The sequence below is a fragment of the Molothrus ater genome, chromosome 2, assembly GCF_012460135.2.
Source record: "Molothrus ater isolate BHLD 08-10-18 breed brown headed cowbird chromosome 2, BPBGC_Mater_1.1, whole genome shotgun sequence".
NCBI lineage: Eukaryota > Metazoa > Chordata > Aves > Passeriformes > Icteridae > Molothrus > Molothrus ater.
Window position 1 is genome coordinate 95,350,016 of NC_050479.2, and position 18,671 is coordinate 95,368,686.

Below are 18,671 nucleotides of genomic sequence, written 5' to 3' on the forward strand. Positions count from 1 at the left end.
CTTGGTCCCACTGTCATTCACAGAACCCCTCCTGCACCTTACAGGTAGCTGAATACCCCTCTGGCTGCATTTCCAGGGACAGACTGCACACTTCTGGGGCTGGTATGAGCTTAACTGTCTGAGGCCTGGCACTGCTGACCAGCTTAAGGTCCATCTATGCAAAAGCTCCCTCAGCATCCCAAAAAGTCATTCTCTCTCACCTCATCCTGAGATATTCTCTGACAAGTCCTATCCAACAACACAAACCCTCCACAAAAAAACCCACCATTTTACTGAAGACTCCAACAATTTCAGCATTCAAGGAGACAAGAGATGTGGGCTCAGTCCCCTGCTGGAGGGTTAAGTGGAAACCCCACAAATAACAGTGACCTGTAAACACTGGGCTTTGGTATACAACAAATACTGGAGTACCTAACTTCTCGTGATACATCTACCTCTGATAATGTCTTTTAAATTTCTGGTCGGACATGACATAGTCAGGGACTTGATTATGAAAACATAGTCCTAGAGGTCATTTTTAGAGAAATACATTTTCTCTCTGCTTATTGAGAACTGCATTTTTTCAATTCAATAGTCCCTGTGGAATTTCTGTGCTTCTGTCTCTTTTAGAAAGACAAAATGACTTGGTGGATCACTGTTGGGATTTTCACAGACAAAAAAGAGCATGGCAGACTTTGTAAAAGAGATTTTAAGTTAAATCCATCATTTGACAAGACCAACCGATCTTGCCTTTAAAAAACCTGAGGCACCATCCACCTAAACAACAATGGCCAGAGTTTGATGGCACCTTATTTGGCACCCTTCCAACCCAAATCATTCTGTGATTCTATGCTGCTTTCAAACTTCACACTCTGACACCTCTTCCCCTCTTCTTTTTTTTTAATTGTCAACTCATAACCAAAGTACCTAGATTATTTTATAAGTAAACTCAGGTGAGTTACATTAGCAGGTGCCAGATAGCAACTTCTAGTTGATAAACAGCCCACTTTCACTGCTGAACAACTAAAGAATGTACTTCAAAATCTATAGGCTATTTAGGTACTTTGAAGGGTACCACTTTGCATTTGTAAAAATAATTGCATCTCAGGTATGCTGTTGTAAATGGAATGTGTTTATGTTTGGGTTCCCTTTTCCAAATACTCAAAGAGGAGAGAGAAGTTACTACTGTAATTTTTCCATGCATGTGATCAAATGGCATAGGAAATGCATAGGAAACTATATGAGACAGTTTTAAATTTTATTATGTTACAGACGAAAATAGACAGAGAAATTGGTGCTGGTGGAAGTGCCATGAATTTTAATTAAACATTTTCAGGTTTTCAGGAACTTCTAAAACAGGTACATGTTACTTTGGGAATTTTTTTTTAGCTGACGCCCTATTTCCATACAGGCTTCTTAGATATAGTTGCTCAGAAATCAGGAGATTCAAAGTCAAGGCAGGTAAAGAATCAACAGCTCATAAAAGTAATAACATTCCAGAAGTTACAATCAGTTCTTTCTACAGACAAATAAAAAGAGAAGCAGCCTGGCTTTCAGAAGTACTCACTGCCCATCTCTCCTGCAGGGCTTCAAGTGACTCGAGTGATACTGGATTAGAGCCTCAAAAAATCAGATCCTATCTACATTCCTCAAGATGCTTAGAACTAAAAGGAAACCAAAAGCATGCAAAAAAGCAACAACATTCATGTTCACATTGGTGGAAGGGTTTCTAAATGAGTAAGTGAAACTCTCTCACCAGCAGACACAGATGCATCACTACAGATAAAGGATTTTCTCAGCAAAAATTGATGGGAAAGGGAGGCTGCACAAAGCAAAAGAAAGGGAAATCCTGCTTGGAGTGCACTGCTTGCCCAAAGCACTCCTGGGACTGAGCTGTAGGGAAGGAGAGGTGTATGGAAGGAATGGACAATGGACCTGTTCCAGTAATGGGTAGGGATGAGAGTTTTTCATCAATAAGACTGGATTTTTTTACAGCTAGCATCCCTAAGGGAGAAGCATGAATGTTTTTACTTTGGGGTATCATACTAAAACTTGTATCCTGCACAGTAATAAAATGCACTTTCAGATCCCAGAAGTGAGTAACACTTGTGTGCTTAGGTTATCACTCATGCAAGGTGTCTGATTCTTTAAAGTCTAGTGTCCAGAGGAAAAAATAAACCACAAATCTAACAACTTAAAATACCTGACTTTCACACAGTTTGAATTTTAGTAACTATGTTACCACAGCTCAGGACACCTGAAACCTCAAAATTTTCCAAAATGAGAGTAGTTACTTGTGGTTGATTAGTAGGAACAGCCCAATTACTATTTTCAGCATGAGGAAGGTTGTTTCAGCTCTGAGAGTTCAGCTTAAGAGCAATTTGTGTTGGATGTAGCAGAAGGCACAGTTCACCACTGACATATCATTCCAATCTAAAAGAATTAGCCAAAGAAGTTTACACATATGCAAGCACATGACCAGCTGAATGTACTTGGGCCTGAGATTCTACTTTAAAACACACTTCCAGATTCCGTGAATGACGCTTCTTTGCATTGCGCACTGTCTCTGTGTCACACAGCTGCCATGAGAGAGGGCTGCAGAACAGAAGCCAGAGAGATCCAGAGTCACAGTTCTTTGGTTTTTGTTGGCTTTTCATTTAACAAAAATACTATGTGTGGAAATTGACTTTGAATATTTAGCCTGTTTTAAGAGAAGTGAGAGACATCCTCTAATCTTTTATCCCTCTATTCACCTAAATAACAACTTGGAATGCTTTCCAAATCTTCTTTCTCTTACTTTCTTGCAAGATTATTTGTCTACAGGTGCTGGAACAGAGGCCCAAACAGATTCATAACAGCTGTAGGTATTGCCAGGGCACGGAGACCAATCCATTCTCAGGTCTGAGTAATTTCTTGGGCTGGAAGTTAAATTTCCATGAACCTGACATTTGAAGAAAAGGTAGCTGGACTTACAGAGGAGCACAGTAGGTGTTCCTGGTGACTGACAGCCAGTGCCACTGCAAGGGGGGACGGTTTATTGCCCCTCTTACTTGCACTTATCACCCATTTAATTAGACAAGCAAATCAGTAGGGGTGGCAAAAGGAACAGAAAATGCCCCTATAAAACCTGCAAATTTGTAAGCTTTCCCTGAAACCCAGCTGGGAGAGCTGGGCACTTCCAAGCAGACTCCTAGTGGCTCATAGACAGGCAGAACTAGCTCAGAATGCAAGCAAAACACTCACAATCATCTCCCATTTACTAATAATAATTTAGTAACTCACATTTTAAATGAAGCAATGAGGACTGGGGAGAGCAGTGAAAGAACAATCAGAACAATCCTGCAATACTTATTGGACTTCACTCACTAAGTTACAGCAGGAAAAAGCAAGGGGTTATTTTTGACTTTCGAATTAAGCTTGTTCTTAAATGCCCCTGGCCACCAGCTGGTGAGGTACACAGAAAGGAGAGGGAAAAAAGCAAACAAGAAAAAAGGTAATTAAAGAGGCCTTTCTTGCCCTGACATTGGATAGCTGTTTTTTTGGCCTTTAGCTGCATGTTTCCAAAGAAAAGACAGCCCTTCATCATCAGATGAAATTGCAGAAAATAAGACTCACTCTTTCCATCTCCAAAGCTCCCACTGCAGCATTCAACTAACCCCCCCCTCTGAACAGTGAGTCCCAACAACACAGGGAAATGTAACCTCCGTCACCATGACATTCCCAGGAAATCAACACCTATCAACTACCACAGAATAATTGAGAACGGATAAAAAGACAGCTGCTTTCCTTCTGTTTTTAATCATGTGTCCAGCCTCTTAAGAGATTGCTAGGCTAGAGGAGACTTTAAGAAGATTAGTCTTTTCATTAATGTTGGGGTGAGGGCACAGTTTCAGTAACTTCCCCTGGGTATGTTTTTAGCAGAAAGGCAGGCGACTTCTTTGGGTGGTACCTCCCTGTCTGGTGTTTTAACTGAGATAATACTGAGATTAATTCTGAGCCCAGGGAGCAGGGAAGACTTTCCATGCTTTTTACAAAGAGAAAGCAGAAAAAAAAAAACAAACCCAAGGAAAAAACCTAATGTAGTGCGATGGGTTGAGCCTGGATGGGTACCAGGTACCCACCAAAGGGTGGGAACTGCTCTGTTTCTCCCATCCTCTGCGCTCCTCAGCAGGGACAGAGAAAATATTACAAAAAGCTCATGGGTTGAAATAAGGACAGAGAGAGATCACTCACCATTACCATCATGGGACAATCAGGCTTGACTTGGGGAAATTAATTTAATTTATTACCAATCAAAACTGAGTTAGCTAATAAGAAACAAAACCAAATGTCAAAACTCCTTCCCTTCAGCCCTCATTTATTCTCAGGCCTAACTTTCTGCCTGGTTTTCTCTTCCCTCTCCCTCCCAGTGACCTGCTCAGGCGAAGGGCTCCTCACACTCTTCCCCTGCTCCAGCATAGGATTCCTCCTATGGAAAACAGTCCTCCATGAACTTCTCTATTAGTTCTTCCCACAGCCTTCAGTTTTTCACAAAGTGCTCTAGTATGGGTCACTTCCATGGGGTGCAATCCTTCAGGAACAGGCTGCTGCAGTGTGGGTTCTCTGCAGGGTCAAAAATCACCTAGGCAGCAAACCTGCTCCAGTGTGGGTTCCTCTGTCCAGGAGTTCGCTCCAGCTTGGGCTTCCTACAAATCACAGCCTCCTATGGGCATCCATCTGCTCTGGAAGGTGGGTCTCTGCATCCCCATGGACCTCCATGGGCTGCAGGGGCACAGTTGCCTCACCATGGTCAGCACCATGGGCTACAGCGGAATCTCTGCTCTGGTACCTGGAGCACCTCCTGCCCCACCTTCTCCACTGACCTTGGTGTCTGTAGTGCTTTTTCTCTCACAAATTCTCTCCCATCTCTTTGGCTGCATTATTGTAAGGGGTTTTTCTCCTCAAATATGTTACCCTAGAGGTGCTACCACTGTTGCTGGTGGGCTCAGCCTTGGCCAGCAGTGGGTTCATCTTGGAACCAGCTGGCCATGGCTCTATCAATGTATGGGAAGCTTATGGCAGCTTTCCAGGGAAGCCACCCCTGTAGCCCCCTCACCAAGACATTACCAGCAAACTAAATACATATATAGTCAATCTGGTGATAAACGTAACTTAATTAGCTTTAAACAATAATTATACTTTTTTCTAATTTGGTTTTTTTTTTAACTTGAAGATGTTCAGTGATGTCTTAAGACATTAATTATCACCTAGAGGAAGAAACTATTACTGTTCCCATTTTAAAGATCAGAAAATAATTTTAAAAGTAAGAGATTCTAAGCAAAGCTTTAAGTTCTACTTACAACAGCTCAGAATGAAAGTAATATATTCAGTGTTTATTGGGCAAACCAAACATGCACTTTTGACCTGGATGTGTAGGTTAAAGCTTTCTGGTAACAAGTTGCGATTATAACTCAGTTGAAGCAGTTGATTCTCTCAAAAGCGATGAGCCTGACACATCCTGTTGCACACAAACAGAAACTACAGGAGCATATGCCCATCTTAAAATGTTTTCTTTTCACATCACACATGGCATCATAGAATGGTTTGGGTTGGAAGGGACTTTGAAGATCATCTCATTCCAGCCCCCCTGCCATGGGCAGGAATACCTTCTGCTAGACCAGGTTGCTCTGATCCCCATCCAGCCTGGCCTTGAACACTTCCAGGAATGGGGCATCAAGAGCATCTCTGGGCAATCTGTTCCTGTGCCTCACTACTCTCACAGTAAAGGATTTCTTCCTAATCCTTAATCTAAGCCTCCCCTCTTCCAGTATGAAGCTGTTCACCTTTGTTCTGTGTCACTATGTGCCCAGTACAAAGCCCTCCTACACCTTTCAGTATCTCCCCAGCTTTTAGGGCATGACAGCCCCTCAGAGCTGCAATGAAATCACACTGACCAAGTGTCCTGGTTTAGGGCAAATTTGGGAGAAAACCTCCAAAGGGGGGCCCCTCCAGAAAGCCCACCCACACAGCCCCTCCCCCCAACCGGTTCAGGAAGGATTCCTCAGAGAGAAGTGGAAAGAACCTGTTTATTTAACAAGCACAGCACCCCCCAGCACACAAAATGAACAATACCAGATGACACCACTCTTTCACCACTCTGAAAAAGATGACAAATTCAGAAAGTCTCTCTTGGGGGTGGTCACTCTGTTATCAGTCCCTCCGGTGCTGGGGTAGCTGCTGCAGCCACAAGGTGCAAACTCTCGGTGTTTCCCAGGTCCCAGTCCGGAGCAGGTTCGAGTAGGTCCAAAAAAAGTGAAAGGAGAAACAGTCCAGAAAAAAAATTGGACTACTTAGCTACTAACTAATGAGCAGGAGAAAAAAAGCAAGAACAAAGCAGGAGCAAAGCAGAAGCAAGAGCAAAGCGAAATGCCTTGTCTCTGCGTCCTGCAACCGTGGGCGAGTGGCTGATAAGAAACCAAAACAAAACTTTCGCTCTTCAGAGCCAGTCTTGAAGGCACAGCACATAATATCCAGCATAAACAGAACACACAAATGGGGATACAAGCATCCTAACATCGCCCTAGGACACTAGATGACACTTTCATTGTACCATTTTTACACTACACCCATGTTACCCCACACTTATTCCCACAGAGGTTTTGAAGCATGAATTCTCAGAAATAACTTCTCTTAGAGATGCCACAAGGGAATGCAAGAGAAACTTAAAAGGGTTTCAACCAGGCTAACTTAAAATAGCAATCCCAAAGATTGGCAGCTTGGATAGACTATTCCATCTCTAATTCACCAGCAGCTTTCTTCTGAGAAGTAAGAAAACCAGAATTCTTTTCCCTTTAGGAATCTCCAGCACTTCATGGCTGGGCAGTTACAAGCCTGTACCACGACACATATTGCAACCAAGGCTGAGCTCAACAAGAAAGGTACAGGCAAGGGATGGAAAATAACTATCAACCCCCACCTTTGAATGGCTCACATCCATTAAATACCTTCTCTTGCAAATCAGACCTTGAAGGAGAAGGGAAAGGGGCAGACATTACAGCAGCTTTCCAAGAGTCTTGTAACTGAATTTGAATGCTGGTGACTTTGCAAGATAATGGGATTCAGGGACTAGATGCTGTAGCAAAACTGATAAACCCTTTCAGAGCATTCTAAAGTGCAAATTCATTAATCAACAGAATGCTCTCTAGGGCAGCTGATCATTGTTTATGGATTTCAAATGAAGATTTCACTTTTTTTTTTTAATCATTCAAGTATTAAGACCTCAGCATGACAATGAAGTGGCAAAGTTCAACAGCTTTGTTGTTATGCAGGAGGTTGAGTTAGGCAAGCAAAATACCTCTAAGCTATTAGACACGGAAAGGATTTATTGCCCTATGAGAAATTGCAGTTGCCTTGATATGACACAGATGTATCCAGCTTTCCTGACATTCCTGGGACACTCTAACCTTTTCAAAAAGATAAAATGCAAACCCCATGGTTTCTGTACTACTGAAGACAGGCTGGTGCTTGTATTCTAAATGCAACTTTGGAATTTCCTGTAGGACAGAAATTTCAGTTCAGTCAGCTGCGAGACAGAGCTTGCTTAGAAGAACGATCAACAGAAAAAAAACCAAGCAAACAACAACAACAAAAAATTTGAAAACTTAACATAGTCTCCCACAGCACACACCTCCACCCTTACTGACAGTGAAGAAAACCCACCTGCCTGTCAGTTAGGAGACAGTGTAACATACCCTGAACAGCCTGATGGACACGCAGTCTTGATATGCTGCCAAAGAATATTAAACCACGGCAAGTCTTTGGATGCATAGCACACACTTAAACAGACCAGCTCTTTGAAAGCTAAGAAAAATAAAATAATTACCTCTAATTATTTTTAACACAACTTCATAAATCATTGATATTTTACTTCTTTACATTTTATTGAGTGTACATCAGCGCTCAGAGCAGATTTATTTCAGAGGTGGGTTGCTTCCTGTTGTCTTTGCTGACAGAATAGCACCAGGCATTATTTCCTCTGTAGCATGGACTAAGGATAGCTTGTTGGCATACTAGGTTGACTCTTAAGGTAAATAAATATTAAGTAATAAAAATATCATTCTCACCTTAACAACTCCACTCATGCCAACCAGTTGTCTAGGTCCCTGCAACTGCTGGGTGAAGCTGCTGCAAAACACCGGTGACACAAAAACTCCCCCCAGCAGTACAAGTTCTGTGCACAGGAAAGGAAGTAAGGACAGAACAATAATTTTAAAAAAACCAAACACACAAACAAAAGGAAACAAACTACTCTCAATTTCAGCATCATCTGGAGACTCAGCATCATTTAAAAGGCCATAGGAACATTAAGGACATTAACTATAAGAACAATTAATTTAATGAAGCGATAACTTTATTGAAGGAAATAAACAGCACTTAAAAGGGTTTCACTTCATTACAGAGAAAGTTGTCAGAAAAAGAGACATTTATCAAAGTAGAAATCAAACAGTGTAAATACATAGAAAAAGCGCATCAGCAAACACAACCAGTAACAGTATAAAACATTGCAAAGAATTTTTCTGAGTTTGGTTTTTATTTTACAAAACAATTCCACAGCTGGTAAAAAATTTAGTCACATTACAGCAAGGCACATGGTTTTAAGACAATAAACTATTTGTGTGCTTTCCCTCCAAAATGGTCATCATTTACTACTGTTGTAAACATCAATATTTAAGACAAACATGTTTAAACATCCTCCTCCTCCTCAGTTTACAATAGCACAGTGATCTCACTTTCAAGAACATGATTAATGACCAAAATGAAGGAAGAGCTGTTTTTAGGAAGCTGGACGCACACATAGAGCTCAACACATTTTCCTTTTAAAAACGTGGTTTCTGAAAAGAATTTCAACTTGTGGCAGAAAATTCTTCCTTGGTTTTCATAACAGCTCATGCACAATTTTATTACTATAAATACTACATGAGATTAAATTGTTCACATCATCAGCGTTGAACCATTTCAGATAGTACCGGTATTCATCATAGACTTCATCACATGAAACAGAGCAAAACTTTGAAGTAGTAGAAAAAAAAAAATCCCATATTTCAATGTATAGAGTCTCAGTACTTTGGGAACCGATGACTACCACCCTCCCTATTTCCCTTTCTAATATGGCTGGAAAGTCAGGTGATCCAGGATATACAAATTTTCTGCTAGAACTGTACAGTAAGGCTGCTTGGTTGAGGTTATGTTATCTGTACAGCAAAAAGTGAAAAAAGTGGACAAATTGGTCGACAGGCTGAGCAAAAAGCACTTTCTGTTAGAACACCAAATCCTACTGAGATGGGCACCCAACATCAAAGAAGTTTCCTTTGAGAAGTCAGCCTTAAGTGCTGTAGGCAACTGAGCAACAACTTTGGGAAGGAAGGAGCTTTTTGATTCCAACCAGAAGCTCTCTGTTCAAGTAGAGCGCACAAAACAAACATTCCTGCCCTCAAGGACAGTAAGATGATAAGCTTCAAAAATACCCACCATGCTTCCTGCCAAGCAGATAACTAAAGCTGATGATATCAAAACGTAACACCAAGTAGGTTTAATGACCAAAAAAAAAGGTATAATGATATAATCTAATTCAGACTGAAAACAATTCAAGAGGGAATATTTATATAGTTTACTCCCCAGTTATGTAAAAATCATATAAAATAAAGTACTTCAGTAAAGGGGAAATTTCTTTTGCTGATAAACATGTCAACAGCCTCACTACAACTATTTAAAAGTGAGTAAGAATCTAAAGAGTTTTGTTCTGGGAGAGCTATTTTAAATAAAAACTGCTTGTAGATGAAGCAACAAACCCTGAGGATGTTTCACATATTGGTAAGAATATGGCAAGTCTCTCCTACTGTCTGATGTCCCCAGGAACAGAATACAACACCAAAGGGCAACATAAACCCCAGTGGCCCTCTTGTGATCCTTGTGTCCTTGCCATCTTCCCTTGAGTTCCCTTCCTGTAAGGGCACAATTGCTTAGCCTCATATGCTGTGCAGTCAAATGAAGATTTGTTCTTCTCTCTTCCTGAATAAAAGGCTGTGAAGTTGGAATTACAGTTTTAAACTGAGAAGAGAAGGGGGAAAGGACAAAAATCCATTCATGTACTATCTACTGGTATTTTCATAAATTTCCTACTTCTAATTGGCTGTGTTCACAAGAGCCAGCTAAAAGGTTCTAGTTAGCTAGAACTAGTGCATGTTGAAAAACTAATATTCACCATACCCAATTGTACTTCCAGAAGAATTGTTCTTCCAGAAGAACTGCCAGAGAGTCAGGCTACCAGAACCCTGCCCAAGCAGGCCAAAGAATAAACAAAAGGCATGTACTCCTCCTAATCTGAAGTAATCAAAAAAAGAACCCCAAAAGTCAAATTCTGTTATTGTGGCTGCTGAACCTGGGATGATGATCAGAGTTACGTAACTTCGTTGGAGAGGGGAAGGAGAAACAATGGATACTGTGCTTGTAGCTTTCTCCAGAGACATTCAGAGATGCTAAAATTAAAGGAATATTGGAATGTAAAAGGCATTAGGGTTGCATTTCAATTTCCCTTATACAAAAGGAATTCTGTAAACATTATCTAAATTCTAAGAAAAGACTGGCATAGGTCCTTTGACTGATGTAAATTAGGTTTTGAACTTAGTCCCTGATAAAAAAAGATACATCAGTTTAGACACTTAGACCAGCCAGGGAAGAGAAGGATCAGTTTTCTTTAATTCCCAGTCTCTCTTGGGAATTTAGAGTAGAAGCAGAAGTAGAGTAGAGTAGAGTATATAGAGTAGACTATTACTCAAGAAGAGTGATAGTCAACATATTTATTTCAACACTAACTTCTAAATCCTGGGAGGTAAAAAAAGCACCAGGATGCAGTATTTGAATCTGCATAACTGTTGCATCCCAACATCAGTGCTGTTTTTCCAAGGTGGCATTTCCCTTTCAAATGCCTTTGCAACAGTAATTTTGGCACCTGGAATCCACAGAACGCTTGTCAAAATCTCCCTTTCATACCATCTACAAAGGGAATCTTTTTTTTTTTTTTTTTAGAGGATCCTTACAGGTGGGTGGTACCAGGCTTTATAAATTATCAGAAGGACACTTAAATTTAAGATTTTGGATTAATTAATTTCTTAGTAACTTTCTGGAAGCCATTGAACTATTTGCCTTCACTGTGAGCTTATACTTCACAGCCAAGTAGGTTCAGATTTTTCCTGCATTAAAGTCTTTGTGGTACAAGTCAGGGATACACTTGCCATGCAAACACAATGCTCTTAAACAACTAAACACTTAGTAGATTGAGGAAGAGATGCTTCAGCTTCCAATAGAGTGCACTGGAAAACCATAATCTTAAACACTAGCTTCAGCAAGACAATTTGGTAAGAGGAAAGGGGAAAGTAGTAAAACATTATCTCACACAGCAGAAGCAAGAATCTGTGCTCAGATATTACACTGACCACTGCAATGCCACGGGAGTAAATGATTATACATAGTTCAGAAGATGAAGAGAACAGAGTGGCCTTGGAATTTGGATACAGACCACTCAGCACTTGTTTGGAGCTGGCAGAGGGATTGTTTCACGCTTTTGTTGCTACCACAGAAACAGAGTATTGTGCTTTCTCCTCCATGCAGAGAAGTTCACTGGTGTATGCAAGAGTTTTAGCAGAAAGAAAACTGATTCCACTTACAAAGAAACAAAGAGAAATGTTGGAGTTTTAACTTATTTACAAATTCAGAAGAAAATGTCTTCTCCCTGACCCAGGCTGCTTAAAAACAATAGCCCACTTCTACCTTATGACAGTTTGTCCTTTGAGAAAGGACATACATAAATTATTTTACTGCTTGCCTACCATGCCCTTTGCATTGCTCTTATGCTACAGCTGGAGGAGAAGAGAAGCACCTCACTTCATGTGAAAAATGTCACTTCCTCCCTTGCAACCATGAGCAAGGAAAAGAACTCAGGTTTCTGCTAGCTGAAAACGTCAATGGACCTTATTTTTCGAGTGCTTTTCCAAAAGGAACAAGATTTTTCAGATGAAAATGTCCCTTTCATGTATTTTAAGGAAAGACTATCAGTATGGACTAAGAATTAAATATTTCATTAAAGATGCAAACATTTCATGGTTAGTCCAAAACTGTGTTTGGTTTTAGAATTACATCTTTTAGAAGTCTCATAAACCTAAAATATTTCAAGAGAGACAGGAAAAGAAAGAATACGAATATTCCATTATCTAAGGCAAAAAGTGCAAAGATTAAGTGATATAAGGCTATTTTAAAAAATCCCAAGTTGTTTCAACTCTAGAACTGGCACAGTCCCAGCAGAGCCAAGGTCTTCACTTTACAAATTTCACACATTACTTTGAAACTTTTGCAAAACCAAATGCATGAATTTATGCAAGAATCACCATAACAAATTGTGGACCTCTGCCCAGTTCTTCTGCCAGACTGAATTTCATTTGATCACAAGCCCCCTGTCCCACAGACACCATTGCTTACAAACCCAAGCAACTGCAGACACTGGGTGTAACATAAGGAGCTTCTAAGAAGCAGCTGAAAGGCACGTGTTCAAGACAGAAGTAGGAAACTACACAGCACAGTGATCCAACACAGTTCCTAGAACTTTGTGAGGCATCCAGTATTCCTGTTAGGACAGACAGACTGAAACACATTTCTTCACAGCATCCCTACAGGCAGGAGAAAGAAAAAAAAACCAAGAGAATCAGACTCACCTGAGTTACATGATTTGATAAGAGTCATTCTATGCTGCTATCCCACTGACACTGAGGACAGTAGAGATCAGCTGACCATGTATAAATTGCATTAACATGATTTGCATGACTACACAAATGCCTTCTGCTCAGTGCCCAGCTGCTGCTGAAGTGACACCTGCAAGGCTGCACTGAGGCAGGGCACTGCAGAAGGGTGGGGCAGGAGACACAGCTGTGCTCGTACAGAACAGTGCTCACGGGGGAGAACAGGACAAAAGGGACACAGAAGAATACACTTGTCTAGTAGCAGTTTGGACCAACATTCAGGCATTCCAAAGGTAAGCCTTATGTTATACCAAATGCTCAGCATTTGGTCAGCAGCCTTACATATTCCTATGGGAAGCCCTCTCATTTTCTCCATTTCTGTTCTCCCACTAGAGAAAATGCTTATTTTCATTTTCAGATGTAACTACTTGTATTTCCTACACCATGGAAAACCTTCTAAAGCCACACATGACAACACTTCTCTAAGGTAATCTTCTATATGATTAAACCTCAAAATGACAAAGAGTAAGAGAGTAGAGAAACTTACCTTGCATATGGTATGAAGGAAATGCTGTACCTAAAAAGGAAAGATTTTGAAAGTTACTTTTCATGTCAGATTTTATTAGAATCACAAATAAGAACAACCCCTCTGATATTCTAAACTGCAAGTTACATAACCAAAATGAAGCTCAGAGTTTATGCGTAACAGGAAGGAGCATCCTTGCAAGCCATCTTAGCCCAGCCAGGGTATGAAACACTAGGGCATAATAGAGGGGGATGTTGTAAAAGCATTTTAAACACAGCTCTCCTGCATCCAGTATTCTTCATGCTCCAACACCTACAAGTAGGCAAGATTAGCATTGAGGGCTGGCTAGGAGTCTATATCAGTTTGTGCACTCCTTTGGTGACCTTGCACAGACCATATGTTAACATGAAGAACACTGACAGTTTGTTTGGCATAACTGGGTCTCTGAATGAGACAAATTCAGGAGAGTGTAAAAGAGGAATACCAGATAGTAGGCCACAAATTGATTTAAAAGGGAAAGAAAAAAACAAGCTCAGTTCAAGCTCAGAGAAATCAAAGGAACTTCCTCTAGAAATGGAGCCCTGAGCTCCATCTCCGCAGCCTCTGTAGGGGTGTGAGAGACCAAGAAGTGTGAACAGATCAGCTCCTCGCTGATGCATTGTCTTGAATCTAAGGGATTGACAAGGTAAAAATTTTCCTTCCACCTAACTCAATGTCAAAATCCACTTACGATTCAGCTACTGGTGTCAGGTGCAACAGAAAGTGGAATGTGGAGTGTGTAGGGAGGAAATCACTCACCATGCCATGGCAAAAAACTGTAAGATGCAGAAAAGCAGCGCGAGTCCTGCCTTACGCCACTGGAGGGGAGAGGAGAGGGGAGGGGGAAAGAAACACAGCAGAGACAACAGTGTAAGAATCTTACTTTTAAAATATACTACAGTTACATTAACTCCAGTTATATATATATACAGGACTCCAGTACTCACCCAGAAAGCAGAACACAGTGTTAGTATGAGACACAACTAGAAGAAAACAAATTATTTTAATTAAAAATAGAAACAACTCCAGTTTCTATAAATATTGCAACACTGTAAGGAGGTCCTTCACAGAGACATAAATGAATTACATAATTTCACAGTTTTATTCAATTCTTCATCATAAGAGTTCCTCATATTTAAAAGTTTCTTGTATTTAAAATGTTCTCGCTATTAGATTTCTTAAGTGAATTAAAGCAATCAGGAAATATCAGGGTGGTATCTCCAGAAAATGATTTTATGGCTGCAAAGGAGCAAGAGGAAGAGGTTCCTGAAGCTCTTTTGCAGGTCCCTACTCCATCCCACACACTTCTTGGTGTCACAGTCACACACACCATTTCATCATTTTGCATATAAGACTTTTCAAATACTTTTCAGTTACCATTGTTAGTCTTTCTGCTTCTGCACAGTTCCCGATGATTACATGGTTACCATGGCATTGAAGTTATGTCATTACTTAAAAACTCACCAATTAAAACCATGCTACACTTTCAAGAACTTTGGGCTATTGCTTAGTAGCTCTCCTGTGTGCATATTGAAGTAATGCACAGTTATTCAAACCAGCACTTTTTCTGTTTTTTAATCCTCAGTTTTAACAGACAGCTCCTATTAGTTTTCATTTTCAATTTAAGATATGCCAGCTCATTTATCTATGACAGATGCTGATAATTCATCTTTCTTCATCAGCATCTAACAGCCTTTAGATTCACATGCACCATTCTGCTACTAGAGATTATAACATGCATTCTGCTAGAATGGAAAAAAAAACCCATACAGTACTGCATGCTCAGACACTAAGACATGCACTGCCAATGAAATCATACACTTGAGCTCAACCAGTACTGACAATAAACGCAGTTCTTTCATTAGTTTTAAGGTGGTGATTTGTATATTGGTCTAAATACTGCATCATATATCTGATGACTCGCAGTGAACAACATTCCAGGAATTCTCCTGACTCCAGGCATCCTGAATGCATACAAAACACACACACACACGCACTACACAGTAGCTTCTTGCTTGGATCTGCAAGCATACACAGTCAATTTCTCAAGCTCTGCAGCATCTCTGGACGTGTAAAGAGAAATTCGGAAGTGCTGATGCAAGCAAGCACTCTGAAGACATTCAGACTGAAAATGGGAGTTTCATGCAAGTTAAACCACCTTTCAACTTTTTGACTTGCCAGAAGCAAACAGGAAAGTTGCAGAGACAAAAAAAAAACCTGTGTACTTTAAAGTAGAGTCAGTCTGAAACTCATCAGCAATTTTCAGACACAGAAACACACATAACACAAGGTTTGCTATAACTTCCATCTTCTGAAAATAGTACAATCCCAAGGGTGACTCCACTGAATGTTGAATTTACAATTTCATTCTGTCATACAAGTTTCAAAACCTGAAGCTATCAGCCAGCTGGGAAGATCACTAATGCAAGGTTATCAAGGCACAGTTTCCCCAGCTGCTTTGTTACAAAGAGATGATTTTATCAAGGAAATACCTACACATTTATCAAGGAAATACCTACACTACCTATTTTATCAAGAAATACCTTGATATTTCTTAATAAAATAGGTAGTGTAGGTATTACCTACAGCTCCTTCAAAGCAATCAGACCCAATATAAAAAGACAAAATCATGCCAAATAAAATATCTAGCAATATCCATAGGACAACTTAAAAAAAATTTGCTTCCCATCATTCACTTCTTAGAGGACACATAAATATGATGATGTGACCTCAAGCACCCTAAAAAGCACATGCATGGTTCACACACACCAGCCACAGACCCTTAATGCTCATTTAGCTAAACAAGCTGGCTTCAGCTCAGTCTTGCCTAACAGAGAGCTGCTTTTCTGCTGCCACACTTACCCTTCCACCAAAGTAGATGTGCAGCATTCAACAATTTAAGAAAAGACAAAAAAATACGAACCAAAAAACCACCCCCAGGCACATCCTGAGCCATAGCTGGATCCATGGATATGAAAGGACTTCACAATAAAAAATTGTTGCCAGGTTTGTATGAGTTAAAAGTGACTCCTTGGATACTTACTAGCATAACAATAGTAGCGATCAAACGTGTAGGCTCAAACATTCGCTTCAGTTGTTTCACTGGTCCCATAAGAAACATGGTGCTGTGAAAAACGAGTCAAAATGAACATGGAAATGAGAAAGGCTAAAGTGAAACTCGGTAAGATTAAATTGTCTGCTGCCATAGGGGCATCAGTACACTGTGTTGTTATGGCAATCAGTGCATCAAAACAAAATAAATGGGATTATACAACAAGACAAAATCCATTGTCCCCTTTCTTTGTGCAAGGTATTTACAATTTTATTCACACTTGTTCCGTTAAAATTAACAGAAGCAGAGCACAACTATCAAGTTAGAAGCACAGGCCAAGGTCAGCTCCAATCAGATCATCCTTGACAGATGCTTTTCTAACCTGCTTTTCAAAAATGCTTTTAAAATCTGCTTTTCAAGAACACCATCCACAGAGGCTCCTCCATGGATTGCCAGGTAATCCAGCTCAATTTCTCTACATAAAAGGCTGTTTTCATGCCTGCATCCATTCTCTGATCCCTTACCAGGTCTGCAGCCTCATTTAGGGCCCTGGTGATGGATACTGGATGAATTACACAAGGTGAAAGTTTCATCTGAAGTGATATTTTGCCTCATATTCTATATTATTCTACCTCATTAGCATATTTCTTCCAATTCCATCATTTATGCTTTCTTGCATCACGCTAAGTTTCCACAATCACAGAAAGCTGGGCTCATCACAGAGTATGCAGGGCTTTGCTTCAGGAATCTCAAAGGCCAGGAAGTCTTACTACATATGCTTGCCCTGACAGACAGACTGCCCCAAACATACTCACCAAAACACACAGAACACTGCCAAATGCAAAATGGCAAAGAATTGTTTTTATCTGGGGGAGAAGGAACCAACAAAATCAAAAAACCTCAATGCTTATAGCATGATTATGATTCCTGTTTACTAATGAGCAAATTTATCTTGAATGCATTACTAATAACAATTAAAAAAATTAAAATTTTCTTTACCATTTCAGGGCACTACTGGGGAAATGCTGTTCTGTAGAATTCAACAAGAAAATTATCTACAAAAGCAAATCAGTCGCAAATGCAACAGCTTCTACCACTCATGCACTATCATTCTGCTTTTGTTTCTCATCTGTATTAGGGAAATTATATATAAAGATTGTTACCTCCCAATGGATGCAATATTCCCCAGGGTATAAAACACAGCAAAGAGTACCAGCCCTTTCTTTGGTATCCATAGCAGACAACTACCCTGAAAAGAAACATTTAGAGAAAGGGAGAGGGGGAAATTAACAGGTTTTAAATTGAAACAAACATATATATCCAAGAAGTGTCACGTCACGAAAAAACTCTTAAGAAAACTCCAAGCCAAACTGCAGAATTACGCATACGAAAGTAAATCGCGTTTATTGGCATTCTTGTTAAGAGTCAGTGTATTCCATCTAACTGGAAATGAGTCAAAGGTCTCCACGGAGACTCGGAAAAATCCAGCAGCAGCATAGACGGAGGCTCTAATTATCTGGGCTCCTGAAACTCAAACACTGGGGAGAATCTGGCAAAAAGTCCTTACCAAGATCGAACACAGGCATCCGATCGCAAAACACGCAATGAAACCTTTCACTCGGGTGCCCCAACCTAAGGAAGTCGCATCGATAACCTGGAAACGAGGAGAAAAACAAAAGCGAAAGTTCTGTACTTCTAGCTCCTGCCTCCTACCGAGCGCGAAAACTTCCTCTCAGGCGCTGCCGCGCCGTGTCCTGTTCAGGCACCCTCCCTAGTGTCCCGCGGGAAGCGGGCCATGCCGCGGCTCCGGGACCCGCGGGGCCAGCGCTGGCGGAGCCCACACGAGACCGCCCGCCCATGCCACCGGCGCCTTCTCGGGGGCGGCGGCTCCGCCACCGCGCCGAGCACACCGGGGACGGGCGGCCGGGTCCCCGCACCCGGCATTGGGGCGGCAGCGCTACCTCGGCCAGGCCGCTCGGTTCCTCCGCGTCGCGACCGCTCAGCACCCGCTTCAGCTTGTCCATGGCTCCGCACTCCGCCCGCCCAGACGGCCGGCTGGAATGCCCGTCCTTTCCCTCCCCTCCCCAGGGACTACCAGCCCCGGCAGCCACCGCGCCCACCTGCATGCCGCACGTAGGGGAAGGCCGACGGGGCGGCGCGAAGGTTGCCGGGGAATGTAGTCCAGTTGTCATGGAGCCTATCTCCTCCCAGCACTTTCCACTCCATCGTTTGGCAGTAGCAAAACTCGTTCTATAGTCAGTGAGGTTTCATTTTAATTCCACGACCGTGGCTCTTCTCCCGCTCACTT

General features: G+C 41.2%; 1 protein-coding gene across 4 annotated transcripts; it reads right to left on the bottom strand.

Moving 5' to 3' along the window:
• Positions 1–6,024: 6,024 nt before the first annotated feature.
• Positions 6,025–18,661, bottom strand: SFT2D2 (SFT2 domain containing 2). 4 transcript variants are annotated; one of them, XM_054518508.1, is made up of 8 exons: positions 18,484–18,661; positions 17,931–18,017; positions 17,527–17,612; positions 16,355–16,436; positions 14,259–14,294; positions 14,071–14,129; positions 13,294–13,323; positions 6,025–8,188 (listed from the first exon to the last, which is right to left on the bottom strand). In XM_054518508.1, the coding sequence occupies exons 1-8, from the start codon at positions 18,553–18,555 to the stop codon at positions 8,113–8,115; spliced, it is 528 nt and encodes a 175-aa protein (XP_054374483.1). In that variant the 5' UTR covers positions 18,556–18,661; the 3' UTR covers positions 6,025–8,112. The 4 variants fall into 4 exon arrangements, with proteins under 4 accessions (XP_054374483.1, XP_054374484.1, XP_036252991.1 ...); XM_054518509.1 differs by lacking the exon at positions 18,484–18,661 and adding an exon at positions 18,325–18,475; XM_036397098.1 differs by lacking the exon at positions 6,025–8,188 and adding an exon at positions 8,336–12,677.
• Between the last annotated feature and the right edge of the window lie 10 nt (positions 18,662–18,671).

Coding starts and splice junctions, on each gene's coding strand:
- SFT2D2 (XM_054518508.1), bottom strand. CDS start 18,555: ATGACAACTGGACTACATTCCCCGGCAACCTTCGCGCCGCCCCGTCGG. Junction 18,018..18,483: donor CCCCTACGTGCGGCATGCAG/GTGGGCGCGGTG, acceptor CCTCGTTTCCAG/GTTATCGATGCGACTTCCTT. Junction 14,295..16,354: donor TCGCTACTATTGTTATGCTA/GTAAGTATCCAA, acceptor GTTTTCTTCTAG/TTGTGTCTCATACTAACACT.